Source organism: Dipodomys merriami, unplaced genomic scaffold, assembly GCF_024711535.1.
Source record: "Dipodomys merriami isolate MVZ:Mamm:240054 unplaced genomic scaffold, mDipMer1.0.p SCAF_70, whole genome shotgun sequence".
NCBI lineage: Eukaryota > Metazoa > Chordata > Mammalia > Rodentia > Heteromyidae > Dipodomys > Dipodomys merriami.
In genome coordinates this window covers 2,964,150-2,977,711 of record NW_027206291.1, presented here as the reverse complement: position 1 = coordinate 2,977,711, position 13,562 = coordinate 2,964,150, and the positions used below count along the sequence as shown (strand labels likewise).

General features: G+C 52.0%; 1 protein-coding gene across 3 annotated transcripts in view; it reads right to left on the bottom strand.

The window, feature by feature from the left end:
* Nucleotides 1–681: 681 nt before the first annotated feature.
* Uhrf1 (ubiquitin like with PHD and ring finger domains 1) overlaps nt 682–13,562 on the bottom strand; it is a 29,405-nt gene continuing 16,524 nt past the window's right edge. For all 3 annotated transcript variants that reach the window (XM_070008649.1, XM_070008651.1, XM_070008650.1), the window contains exons 6-17: nt 9,866–9,966; nt 9,588–9,774; nt 8,957–9,080; nt 8,655–8,762; nt 8,161–8,265; nt 7,184–7,290; nt 6,200–6,362; nt 5,976–6,113; nt 3,543–3,666; nt 3,305–3,450; nt 2,909–3,007; nt 682–2,103 (exon numbers count right to left, since the gene is read on the bottom strand). In XM_070008649.1, the coding sequence (XP_069864750.1) occupies nt 1,957–2,103; nt 2,909–3,007; nt 3,305–3,450; nt 3,543–3,666; nt 5,976–6,113; nt 6,200–6,362; nt 7,184–7,290; nt 8,161–8,265; nt 8,655–8,762; nt 8,957–9,080; nt 9,588–9,774; nt 9,866–9,966 (1,549 nt within the window). In that variant the 3' untranslated portion in view covers nt 682–1,956. The remainder of the gene's footprint in view (nt 2,104–2,908; nt 3,008–3,304; nt 3,451–3,542; nt 3,667–5,975; nt 6,114–6,199; nt 6,363–7,183; nt 7,291–8,160; nt 8,266–8,654; nt 8,763–8,956; nt 9,081–9,587; nt 9,775–9,865; nt 9,967–13,562) is intronic.

Here is a 13,562-nt window from a genome sequence, read left to right as displayed (position 1 = left end):
AAGCAGAAAAAGCTGGAAGTGGCGCTGTGGTTCAAGTGGTAGAGCGCTAGCCTTGAGCTGAAGAACAGAGACAGTGCCCAGGCCCAGAGTTCAGGCCTCATGACTGGCAAAAAAAAAAAAAAAAGGGGGGGGGGTTGGGGGAATACTGTGCTACTGTGCTCAGTGAGAGAAACAGACACAAAAGTTCTATAGTGTGTGGCTCCATTGATAGGAAAATGTCCAGGACAGGTGGATACAGAGACAGGCCCAAGGGGGCTAGGGAGTAGCTTGTTAATAGTAACAAAGTTGCTATTTTGTGAGGAGGAATGTTTCCAGGATTAAGCACATAATATTTTGAATGTTTTAAACAATGAACTGTACACTTGGGCCAGAGAACTTTGTTGCATTAAGTATCTGAAAAGTTATATATAAAAAAGAAAACAAAAACAAAGACTCATCCCCATTGCCCTCTCCCATGGCAGGCATGATGCTTTTCTGAGACCTATTGTACATTTTCTGAGTAGTTTATTGGAGATAAGAGTCTAACAGACTTTTGTGCCAGGGCTGACTTTGAACCATAATCCTCAGATCTCAGGCTTCTGAATAGCTAGAATTACAGGTGTGAGCCACTGGTGCCCCAGCCCTAATCTTTCTTATGGAAAATAAATGGAATCCAGCTAGAGAGGAAGACACAAACAAATCTTATCTGTGAAAAACATTTATTCTCAAGCTAAAACCTGGACAAAGATTATTGAACTTCAGAAAAAAGGCTACACAGGATTTTCTTATTTCTTCCCTAATGCATTAACCAATCTAACAAAGGGGGGAGAAAAAACAAAAACAACACCACTTTTAAACCCAGAATTGCACTGGTTTGTCTGTAGTTATGTGAAATTTCAGATATTCCTTGTTCCAATGAGGTATCAGCTGCAAACTTTGGTAATATTAAGAAAAAAGAACAAACCATTCAAAAAACATAAACCAAAACAAACAAAAAAAAAAACACCCTAAGTTACATCTTTCTTGGTACATATACAGTAACTACAAAAAAATTTCATTTCAAAGTGTTCTTGTTCAAACAGAAAAAACAAATCCCTCATCTTCTCAATCATTGAGTTACAAAGAAAAGGTGAATTTAAATGATCAAGAACTCAAACCATCCCCAAAACGCCCAAGTGCGTCGGGAAGAACTGGATGGCCACTTTCTAAAATCTGATTGGCATTTTTCAACAATTCAGTGCTAAGAAGAACCTGTCTTTTTAGAAAAGGGTGGGCAGGCGGAAGGCACTTGGATGCATGGCATTGAGCGCTTACTCCTGGGGGCCCCCCTGTCCCCTGGAGTGGCACCCAGCCCCCTGACAGATGAGTCCAGCTGAGGTAGATTCTGCTTGGCCCCAGTGCTCTACCAATGGGGACAGAGGCCTTCCAGGCAGGTCTGGGGCTCCTACAGAGATGGCTTTCAGGTCATGGAGCCCCAATTTCTCCAAACACCTTGGTGACTGGAAGCTGGGCTGTCTTGGTGGCTTTTACTTCACAGGGGAACCGAACCCACAAGCCTTGCAAAGACTGTTCTCGGCAGCCGGACACCATTTCCTGGGGGTCCGAGGCAACGGATTCTGTGAATTTGCTCGAGTCACGTAGAGGTTTTGGGGGCCCCGCAGTTCCTAATTCCATCTTCAAACCATCGGGTTTTCTTTTCTGTCTTGCAGGTCAGTGGCAGGCTTTGTATTTTTATTTTTTTAAAAATGGAAAATGCGGTGAAGTCCACCTTTCAGCCAGAATGTAAGAATTCCTCCAAACGTATAGATTCAATAACAACCAAAAAATGGGGGGGGGGGGGGGGGGGGAAGGGGCGCGCGCTGGAGGGAGACAAGCCTTTGTAGGGAACTACCTGTTTAAATTAAGCCCACTAAGAGGAAACCAAGGGCCAGAGAACCGCGACCAGGCTGGGGTTCCAGGACGGGAGATGGGGTGGCATCACCGGCCGCTACCGTAGCCAGGGAAGAGCTGGTTGAGGACACTCTGCAGTGGCTGGTTCACCTCTGTGACGTAGCCGCGGCCCAGGTCATAGCGGCAGGCCGGGCAGCTGAACACCTGGGCTCGGAAGGACCTGTCCAGGCAGTCCTGCAAGACCCAGAGCAGGCAGGTGAAGAGAGCAGGCACCCCTCCCCGCCCCCAGCCTTCTTCTGGGGAGACAGGGTCAGCCGAGTCAGGAGCATAGAGGACAGGGCCTCCTCAACCCTCAGTCTTTCCCCCCCCCCTTTTTTGTGGGGGAAAGGGTGCTGATTGTGGGGCTTGAACTCTGGGCCTGGGCGCTGACCCTCAGCTCTTCAGCTCAAGGCGAGCGCTCTACCACTTGAGCCACAGCGCCACTTCTGGCTTTTTCTACTTATGTGGTGCTGAGGAATCAAATCCAGGGCCTCATGCATGCAAAACAAGCACTCTACCACTGAGCCACCTTCCCAGCCCTCTTTCTCCTTTTTATCCACTGGAACCCAGGCTTATCCCTCCATTCCCCACGGAGCAGGGAGAGTGAAGACTCAACTGGGCTCTGCTGGACTCCATGAGCCTTTCCTAACAAGCCTGGCCCTGCAACCCTAGCTACAAGCCCAGCACCTTGCACCTAGTAGGTGCTCAGTACACCAACTCTCCCACCCCTGTGAAGAAAGGCAGGAGGGAGGCATCACATAGCCAGGCCTGTGATACCTCCCTGCCCAGTGGCTCCTCACACTCTGTGTTAGCCAAGGTCCACCTCCTCCAGGAAGCCCTCCTCCCTGCTCCCCACAGACTGTAGCGAGGTCACAGGCCAAGCAAGACAATGGCGGCAGTGGCTAGAGGTGATGGGGAGGGCAGGTTCCCCTGGACGTAGGGCCTACCAGGTCCTGAGGAAGGCCAAGGAAGGGCACACGTGGCAGAGCGGGTGCCTCACCTTGCACACATTGTGCTTGCACACGGTGGTGACGGGCCGGAACACCAGCTCCTGGCAGCAGATGCACTGGAAGGCCTCCTCCACTTTACTCAGGAACACCTGCAATTGGCCACCATGCATCCCCATGAGGTCAGGGTTGGGCCCCCGCCTCCTGGAGTCCTGGAGGAGGCCAGGCACCCAACAGGAGGACGAAAGATTGAGGGGGGGATGGGGAGGTAGGAGAAGAGGAGAGAATGTTACACAGGTACAGGGCTTCAGGGTGGGATGGAAGATTCTGAAAGGGGATGGATGGTAAGGTCAGCTGCACAGAAACAGGCCCAGGAGGCATACAAGGCCTTGTAAGCAATGGGTCCATCTGGGCTGGGGGGGGGAGGGGGGCGCGGAGCAATGACTCACCGGCCCTTCGCTGAGCGACTTGAGGACCTCGTCCCACAGCTTGGCGTTGCTCTGGTCCTCCCTGATGAGGCTGGTCTGCTGGGCTGTGAGGCTGTGCGGCTCCAGCTTGGTCTTCTTGCTGCTCCGGGTCACCGAGCTGGCCTGGCCTGGAGACAGCGATGCAGGAGGACAAGGTGAGGGGCGCGGCTGGCTCTGGGCTGCGGGGAGGGGCAGGATGTGGGGGCAAGGGGACACCCACCTGTGGACTTCCGCTTCCACAAGCTCTGCGTGGGGGACGTGAGGGTCCCCTGCCCTGTGGCCGCGCTCCTGTTCTCCTTCTCCTTGTCCTTGTTGGCCAGGGCTTCCAAGTAGCCTTCAGGGTACTGTAGGAGAGGCACCAGGGGGGACACAGCGTGACGTGATGGGAGACCCACTTGCCCAGCTCAGCCAAAGCTGGACCAGCCCTGCCCCTACCCCAGCCCCTCAAAGGCGCCTAATGGTAGAATCCTGTACATCAAGGACATTGTCACTGGCCAGCAAGGAACTGTCAACCCAGCTGCTCAGCAGGCTGGACTGGAAGGATGGTGGTTCTTTGCCAGCCTGGACAAAAAGGAAACGGAACTTCATTTCAACATACCAGAAGTGGTGATGTCTACCTGTCATCCCAGCTATGGGGAAGACTGTAGTGTAGGCTGGGGCATGGCTCAAGCAGTAGAGGGCCTGCCTAGCCAAGTACAAACCTCTGAGCTCAGATCCAAAGCCACCACACACATATTAATGTATGTATGTATGTATGTGAAATAAATCATTCCCACTTTATTCATTACCATCCACACCTATTTGTGGACGGATATCCATGTATATGCACATACAGTAATGAATAACATGGGCTGGATGTGACTTAGTCCTTATCTCTGTGGGGGAGGCCCTGGGTCCAATCCTGAGACTGCAAGAAAAAAAGAAAACAAAACCCAAAGCAGGTGTGAACAAGGATTTCCTTCACAGTAGAGCCTGGTCTGTGGCCAGCACTGTGCAGCTGACCACTGTGTGTCAAGGAGCCCTTTCAGAGGACTGGAGGCGTGACTTAGGTCATAGAGTGACAGCTAATGAGCAAAAGTGTCAGATAGAGTTGAAGTCCCCCAGTCTGAGACAAAAAAAAAAAAAAGGAATCCCGGAATTCAAGGAAACCTTATTTTAAATAACTAGAGGCCTGGGGCCTTTTTTTCTGTGATTTGTAGAACCCAAGCAAAGCCTTACACTGCTAGGCAGGCTTCAGCTACATTACCAGCCCAACAAATTTAAGATTTTTTTTTCGTGTGTGTGTGTGTGTGTGTGTGTGTCCGTCGTGTGTGTGTGTCCGTCGTGTGTGTGTGTGTGTGTGTGTGTGTACGTTGCTTGAACTCTTGGCCAGGCACTGGTGGCTCATACCTGTAATCCCAGCTATACAGGAGGCTGAGATCAGAGGATTACAGTTTAAAGCCAGCCCCATCAGGAAAGTTCCAGAGAGCCTTATCTCAATTGAGATACCAAAAAGCTGGAAGTGGAGCTGTGGTTCAAGTAACAAAGAACTAGCCTTGAGTGAAGAAGCTCAAGGACAGTGAATGCTCAAAGCCCTGGGTTCAAGCCCCAGGACTGGCACCAAGTCTATTTACTAATAATAAAATGACTAAAAATGTCTCCTCCGTTGGTTCTCTTTTCCCTAGATCTTTGGCAATTCCTTGGGTGCAGAAGCTCATTCAAATGACAGCCCCTGTAACCCCCTGGGGGGAGGGGCAGGCACTATCAGATTCTCAGTAGCAATTAAGATTCCTTAAATAGCCCCACATTTATCAGCTGGGAAGCAAGTCTCCATGGTGGGAACAGAAGACACCAGAATTATAGTGTGAAGAATTTGATTTGAGGAATTTATTTTCTGTAATCTGCTCTTAGGAAACTGGGTGCAGAGAGGAGAGTCCTGCAGGACCCTGGGGGAACAACCTGCCTGTTTATCTGCTTTCTGCCAGTTCTACCTGCGCTGATGCTGGCGCAGAGCAGGAGGGGACCCAGCTCTAGCTGCAGGCAGGCCGCACTGGTAGGCAATGGCCCAGCAGGCTTGAGGCCCTGGGTTCCAATGTAGCACCACCAAATTAAAAAAAAAAAAAAAAAAAGAAAAGAAAAGAAAGAAAGAAACCACACATGAAAGACCTCAGGTCAGGCATAGTAGCACACAATGATTGCCTCACTCAGGTGCCTGTGATCAGATCTCAGTCCCAGTCCAGCCCAGAAAGACAAACCCATGACATTCCACCTCCAATTAACTAGCAAAATGCCAGGCTGGAGGCTTGGCTCAAGGGGTAGGTACACCAAGTAGAGGAGTTCAAATCCTCGTAACAAGGAATTAATTATAAGGCAGAGAAGGTGGGGGCCAGCTAGAGAAAGAACAGATTTCAAACTCTCCACAAACACAGCTAACCAGGCTTGACTCCCCCTACGACAGGGACACAGACAAGAACATCAGCTGCCCACTACACAGCCCCTGGCCAAGGCCCAGGTGCTACTTTCTGGGGTCCTGGAAGGTCTTGGGCCTCTGAGGCCTTGTGTGCCTAAGTACCAACCCCCACACTCCACAGCCCTCCTGGGGAGCCCTGAGTAGGCCAGCTGGGCCCTGAGGTACATATATAGCAGGCGGGGGTGCTCTGGGGCTTGCACGCACCTGCATGGTGAGCCCCAGTTTCTTGATTCGGTCCTTTCCCTGCTTGGTCCAGGGCCCAGGCTCACTGTCATCCCTCCGCAGCAGGTACCGCCACACCAGGAAGCCAGACTTGCCCTTCTCAGGCCAGTACTTCACCACCTGTGGCAGGGACAGGGAGCATCACGCAGGGCCCAGGGGTGCAGAGGGCAGGGCCCAGGGGTGCAGAGGGCAGGGCCGAGGCTCACCTTGTAGATGCCGTCATAGCGGTTTCCCTCGGCTGGGGCGTACTTGCTATGCTTTCCACCCTTCATGTTCCGGACCACCCGGACAGGCTTCCCTGACCGCCAGTCCTTGGACTCCGCCCCTTTTACATCATCAATGGGCGCCGAGCAGTTGAGCGCCAAGGCCCTGTGGAGAGTCGGGCCCCCCGGTTGGAATGTTGTCTCCCCTAAAGAGAGGTACAATGGCCTCACGTGGCCCTCTGTGGTAACAGATCTTAGAGGGAGGAATGGGGACCAAATAGGGCTCCACTGCACTTGGGGTTCCTGATGAGAATAAGGCAAATAGTCGGGAACTAGTGGCTCACACCTGTAAACCTAGCTTCTCAGGAGGCTGAGATAGAAGGACTACGGTTCAAGGCCAGTCCAGGCAGTAAAGTCTGCAAGACTCTTATCGCCAATTAACCACCAGGAAACTAAGTGGAGCTCAAAGTGGTAAGAGTACCAGCATTGAGCACAAAAGCTCAGGGACAGCACCCAGGCCCTGAGTTCAAGCGCCAGTATATCCACAAAAAAAAAAAAAAAAAAAAAAAAAAAAAATCCATTCCCCGCAGGTAAAACAGGGTGAATTCCAGGTTACTTCCTGATTCGCTAATCCACAGCCAGCCTGCTCATCCCCTCATGGCCCATGGCTGCTTTTGCGCTAGGATGGCCGAACCCCATAGTTGCAGTCAATGGAAGCCAAAAAAACCCCTGTGGCCTTGGACAAGACATTTGCTTTGGTCCCCCTAGATAACAGAGGCCCTCAGCAAATAGACAAGAGGTTGAAAGTGTGGCCTAGCAGGATTGAACCAACCTAGCAATCACATTGAGTTCAAACCTCAGAATTGCGTTAAGTAAACAAATATCCAACATCTACTCTCACTCACTGGCCATCATGCCAAGACCAAAACCAAGCACAGCACAGGACAGACAAGGACTGATAGAGAAAGAAGTGTGTTCTCCACAAACCTGTTGGTGTTGGTGAGTTTCTGGTCACATGACTGTTCTGCAGTCCGCTTGTTACCAGAAAGGTCTCGCCCTCCACTCCCTGTGTATGTGAAAAAATTCCCATGGTCCTAGGACAGACAAGAAGGCAGAAGTGAGCCAGGCAATGGTGCTCACCCTGTAATCCCAACTACTCAGAGGCTGAGATCTGGAGGATGGGGGGGGGGGGGGGGGTTCAAGGCCTGGGCAGAAAAGTTTCAGAGACCCTATCATAACCAATAGCTGAGAGCTGTGGCACACACCTGATATCTCAGCTTCTAGAGGAAGTAAAAAATAAGTAGATTGACTGGGCACTGGTGGCTCACACCTATAACTCTAGGGAAGCTGGGGAAGAGGAGATGCATACAGAAAAAAAGTCTCTCTGGGGAGGTGGGGGGAGTCCATGAAATTGATGGTTGCTTTGGACACCAATGGCTCATGCCTATAACCCCAGCTACTGGGGAGTCTGAGGTCTGAAAATTATGGTTCAAAGCTAGCCCAAGCAGGAAAGTCCATGAGACTCTTATCTCCAATTAACCACCAAAAAAACAGAAGTAAAGCTGTGGCTCAAATAGTTGAGCATCAGCCTTGAGTAAAAAAGCTCAAGAGACAATGCCCAGGCCCTGAGTTCAAGCCCTAGGACCAACACACACACACAGAGACACAAATATATATATGTATATATGCATATATATACACACATATATGCACGTATATATATGCACATATATATATATATATATACAAACACACACACACGGTCTAGGGGCAGGCCTGGACAGGAAAAACAACCAGCCTTAAATAGGGCTGGGGACATGACTCACGTGGAAATGCCTGCCTGGCAAACACCAAGGCCAAGCTCATTCCCAGTACCACACAAAGAAATGGCTGTGATGGCGTACTTCATGTCCTGGGTGTCTTGCCACAACTTTAAAGAGGAAGCCATCCCCCCACACACTCACCACATCATCCTCGTAGCCGCCAGCCAGGACCAGCGAGTACGCCCCGTCGTTACTGCGGCCGTGGATCCCCGCCACATGCGGCCGGTGGACCCCGGATTCGCTGACCTGCCAGCACCACCAGGAGACAAAGGTCAGGCCTCGGCCACTCCATGACGTGTCCAGGCTTCCCCATGACCAATCCTACACCAGGGGACCCACACTACATCTGGGAAGCCCTGGGCAGCTCAACAAACCAGATGATGCTGCACCCCTGTATACAGGTCTCCGGCATCTCCTCCCCTGGTACCTGACCCAGGGCAGGTCTATCACCACGGGGCTGATCTTGGCTGTGGAGTACTTCCATGAAGGTTTCCCCAGCCTGGGCGAGCACTCAGGACCCGATGTTTCCGTCCCTGGTGACCTCCAGCCTGCCTGTACCCTCCCATGCCAGCCCAGGCCCACAGGCTCCAGCCTCTACCCTCTGCTCGGCTGCTAGGAGGCGGTGCCATGGGTACCTGGACACGGAACCGCCACATGGTGCCCACGGGGATGCCGGGGATGGGTCCATAGTGGTTGGAGGGGACGATGGTGCACTCCTTCGTGCGGCCAACACACGCCATGCCCTGTGTTGCAGAGGTCAGCAGGTGAGCACAGCAGCAGCAGAGCCTGGGGAGCAGGGGGAGCACGGGCAGGGAGCACAGAGCGCAGGGGCAGAGGAACACAAGCAAGGGAGCAGGGGAAGGGGAGCAGGGGACAGGGGCAGGGGAAGCAGACGCAGGGAGAGCAGAGGCAGGGGAGGGGCGGGGAACGCCCCCACCTTGCCCCAGTCCCGCTGGGAGGACGAGGTTGCGGACGCCATCTTGGCCTTCTTCTTGCTCTCTCGCAGCCGCTCTCCTGCCAGCACCACCTCGCTGGCGTCATTCCGGCACTCGGGACAGTACCTGCAAGGACAAAGGGTGGGTGAGTCACGCGTCATTCTGCCCATGGGCCCAGACACAGCGGTCACCCAGCACCGCTCACTCCGTGCAGTCCAGAACCTGTGGCCACACAGCAGGCTTTCAAATGGGGACCCCGGGCCACCAGCCGGGACACGCACGGGACGGGACGGGGGGGGGGGGGCTCTCCTTGCCGTTTAACTGCCAAGGACCCCAGGCCCTCCCCACAGGGGCAATAAACCCAGTGGGCCACGCACAACGTGCACAGGCTCCAATCCACGACTCGGTTTCCCTATCTCCACAGAGTGGGAGGCAGGGGGAAGCTGGGTGGGGAGGGGAAGGAAGAGACTGTGACACAGGCGCCCTTCCCCTGCCCCCCCCAGGTCACAACTGAACCCAAAGCAACCTTCCACCATGTCCACCGCAAGTGACGGCACTGGCCACGGGGAGGTCCTCCCTCCGCTGCCCTCCACGTGTGCCCCACCCCGGGGGGGGGGGAGGCCCCTCCCTCACCACTCGGCCTCGGTGGGCACGCTGCTGAGGGGCGGGCACAGGCAGTACAGGTGGTACGCCATGTCACACTCGTCGCACAGCAGCTGCTTCTCGGGCGCCTCGCGGCCCCCGCACAGGTGGCAGGCGCACACGCGGCACAGCTTGTTGGGGTCATCCTTGCAGTACTTGCAGGACGGGCCGCTCTTCCCTGGGCACAGGAGGGCTGGGTCAGCCATGCCACCCAGGGGTGAGGGGGGCCATTGCAGGGAAGGCCCAGGGTCGGGGGCTGGAAGACTCACGTCGCAAAGGGTTATCCACCATGGGGCTTCCTTCGCCGGGCTGCTCAATCTTGAAGACTTCATCCACAAACACGATCCGACAGTCGTTGAGAGAGTTGTCCCTATGGGAGAATGTTCTGGAACATTAGAATATGCTAGCTGCCCAGCCCCGTGGCAGAGCAGCACAGATCGCTGCTGAGGGGCAGGGGCCAGGCAGAAGGCCCCAAGGGCTGAGCTCAGCCTGGTGACCGTCTGGCCAAGCAAAGTCCTGCCAACCTAGACACTCCAGGCAAAACGGCGAAAACCACAGCGTCCAAATGTGCTGCGAACAACAGGCCTGGCCAAAACCAGGGAACTCACAAGGCCATATACCAGATTCAACAGCAGGAACACACAAATGAGCGTTCACACGATGTCAAACACCTGGAATCCCAGCTACTCCGGAAGCTGAGATTGGGAGGATCAGGTTCTAGGCCAGCCTGGTCAAAAAGTTAGCGAGACCCCCCCCCCAATCTCAACCGATAAAAGCTGGACATGGGTGTGCACACCTAACATCTTAGCTATGCGGAGGCAAAAAATAGGAGCATCTTGGTTCATGCTCATGAGAACAAAAATGATACTCTATTTGAAAACGAAGCAGTAAAACAAAAAAGGGTTAGGAATAATACCTCAAGTGACACAGTACCTGCCCAGCAAGTCCTAGGTCTTGAGTTCAAAACCCTAGTGCCACCACAAACATGAGCAAACCGAAAAACATAAAAGATTCACAATTTTCCTGTAGGTACAGTTAAGTCCCATCTACCACGGATGAGCCCTGCTCACGTGGGTGAACTGCCCCATGTCTACACCCAAACACATACACACATGGAATGGGGTTCCTGTAAGCCAGTGTATACCAAGTATCACTTCAACATGGGCGCTCATGCTCCTGCCTATAAACCCAGCTACTCAGGAATCTGGGATCTGGTTCAAAGCCAACTGAGCAAAAAAGTCCACCAGACTCCATGACCACACTCATTGGAGATGTGGCTTATGTAGTAGAGTGCTAGCCATGAGCAATCAAACTGGGTGTAAATGAGAGGCCTTGAGGGTGTCAAGCCCAGCTACCAGTATAAACAACAAACATTGGGACCCAGGTACCAAAACAATCAATGCCCAGGCACCATGCATCACAGCCTGCTGAGAGCAGGGGCAGACTACTCTATGGATGTGGCCAAGACGTACTGGCAATCAGAAAATCAGTCCTGCTCATGGCAGATCTGGTTCTTCTTGAGCCATACAACCCAGCTGCACTTGCTACCAATGCACCCTTCACCATGATCCAGCTATCAGGCAGCTGAGATCACAGCTGACAGTACAGTCAGATAAGGGCCGGAAAAAAAAAAGGGCAAAATGAAGTCTCAAAGGAAATGTTTCAATATGAAACTTAACTGGGCACTGTGGCTCATGCCTACCATCTGAACTACTCAGGGGACTGAGATCTGAGGATCCTGGTTTGAAGCCAGCCCAGGCAGAAAAGTCCATGAGATTCCTCTCTCCCGGTATCCACCAAAAAGCCAGAAGTAGAGCCATGACTCAAGCAGGAGAGCACCAGCCTTGAGACCAAAGCTCAAGGACAGTGACCAGGCTCTGAGTTCAAGCCTCAAGACTGCCAAACCCCACACACAAAACAAATAACAAAATATATGCCAAGCCGGGCACTGGTGGTCACGCCAACTAGCTACTCAGGAGGCTGAGATCTGAGGATCTCGGTTCAAAGCCAGCCCAGGTAAGAAAGTCTGTGAGACTCTTATCTCCAATGAACCACCAGAAAACCAGAAGTGGCACTGTAGCTCAAGTGGTAGAGCACTAGCCTTGAGCTGAAGAACTTAGGGGCAGTACTCAGGCCCAGAGTTCAGGCCCCATGACCAACAACAACAACAAAAAACATGTCAAAGCAGAGCTGAGAGAAACCTATATCATGTAATGCTTGCGTTAGAAAAAAGAAAACAGAGCCACACACCTATCATTCCAGCTACTTGAGAGGCTGAGATCCAGAGGCTCACACTTCAAGCTAGCCAGGACAAGTTTCTCAAGACCCTATGTCAATCAGTAAAAACATGGGTAGAGTGACATGTACCTGTTATCCTAGCTATATGAGATTCTAAGTTAGAAGGATCACAGGGGGCTGGGAATGTGGCCTAATGGTAAATTGCTTGCCTAGCATGCACAAAGCCCTGGGTTTGATTCCTCAGTACCACATAAACAAAAAAAGCTGGAAGTGGCGCTGTGGCTCAAGTGGTAGAGTGCTAGCCTTGAGCAAATGAAGCTTAGAGACAGTACCCAGGCCCTGAGTTCCAGCCATAGTACTAGCAAAAAAAAAAAAAAAAGGGCCAGGTGCCAGTGGCTCATACCTGTAATCCTAGCTACTCAGGAGGCTGAGATCTGAGGATCACAGTTCAAAGCCAGCCCAAGCAGGAAAGTCTGTGAGACTCTTATCTCCAATAAACCACTAGAAAACCAGAAGTGGTGCTGTGGTTCAAATGGTAGAGAGCTTGCCTTGAGCTGAAGAACGCAAGGACAGAGCCCAAGCCCAGAGTTCAAGCCCCACGACCAAAAAAAAAAAAAAAAAAAGGATCACAGGGGCTGGGAAGGTGGCTCAGTGGTAAAGCGCTTGCCTTGCATGCCTGAGGCCCTGGGTTTGATTCCTCAGCACCACATAAGCAAAAAGAAAAAAGCCGGAAGTGGCGCTGTGGCTCAAGTGGTAGAGCTCTAGCCTTGAGCTGAAGAGCTGAGGGACAGCGCCCAGGCCCAGAGTTCAGGCCACACGACCAGACCCTCCCCCCCCCCCAAAAAAAGGATCACAGTCCACTCTAGTCTGAGCACAAATGCCAAGACCTTTTTAGAAAAAGAGGAGCTTGGGACTGGGAAGGTGGCTCAGTGGTAGAGCACTTGCCTTGCATGCCTGAAGCCCTGGGTTCAATTTCTCAGCACCACATAAGCAAAAAGAAAAAAGCCAGAAGTGGTGCTGTGGCTCAAGTGGTAAAGCGCTAGCCTTGAGCTGAAGAGCTGAGGGACAGCGCCCAGACCCAGAGTTCAGGCCCACGACTGGACCCAAAGAAAAAAAGAAAAAGAAAAAGAAAGAGGAGCTTGTTGTGGATATAATTACTAACTAAATGTATTTTTCAGTAATTCTCTGGGTGCTATTTTGTAATTTTCCATAAAGAAATTTCTAATCGTCATCTTCTCAATAATAGAATGCTTTCCCACAAGATACCAAAAGGGTGGCTTCAGAAGCAAACCAAGAGGTCCTAAAGTGTGGGACACACATATTTTTTTAGTTAATGTGCTTAGCAAAATTGGGTTGATTATAATGTGCTATTAAACATGTCTTTACCCTAGTTTAAAAGCAAAAACAAACAAACAAAAGCAAGCAAGCCTTGGCTCACGCCTATAATCCTAGCTACTCAGGAGGCTGAGATATGAGGATCACAGTTCAAAGCTAGCCTGGGCATGAGACCACCAGAAAACCAGAAGTGGCTAAAAGTGGTACAGTGGTAGCCCTGAGCAAAAGGACTCAGGGACAGAGCCCACGCCCTGAGTTCAAGCCCCATGACTGACAGAAAAAAAAAAGATGGGGAGGGAAGGAAGGAAGGGAGGGAGGGAGGAAGGGAAGCTCAAATAGTATAGTACCATCTAGTAAACTCAAGACCCTGAAATCAAATCTCCAAGTACACAC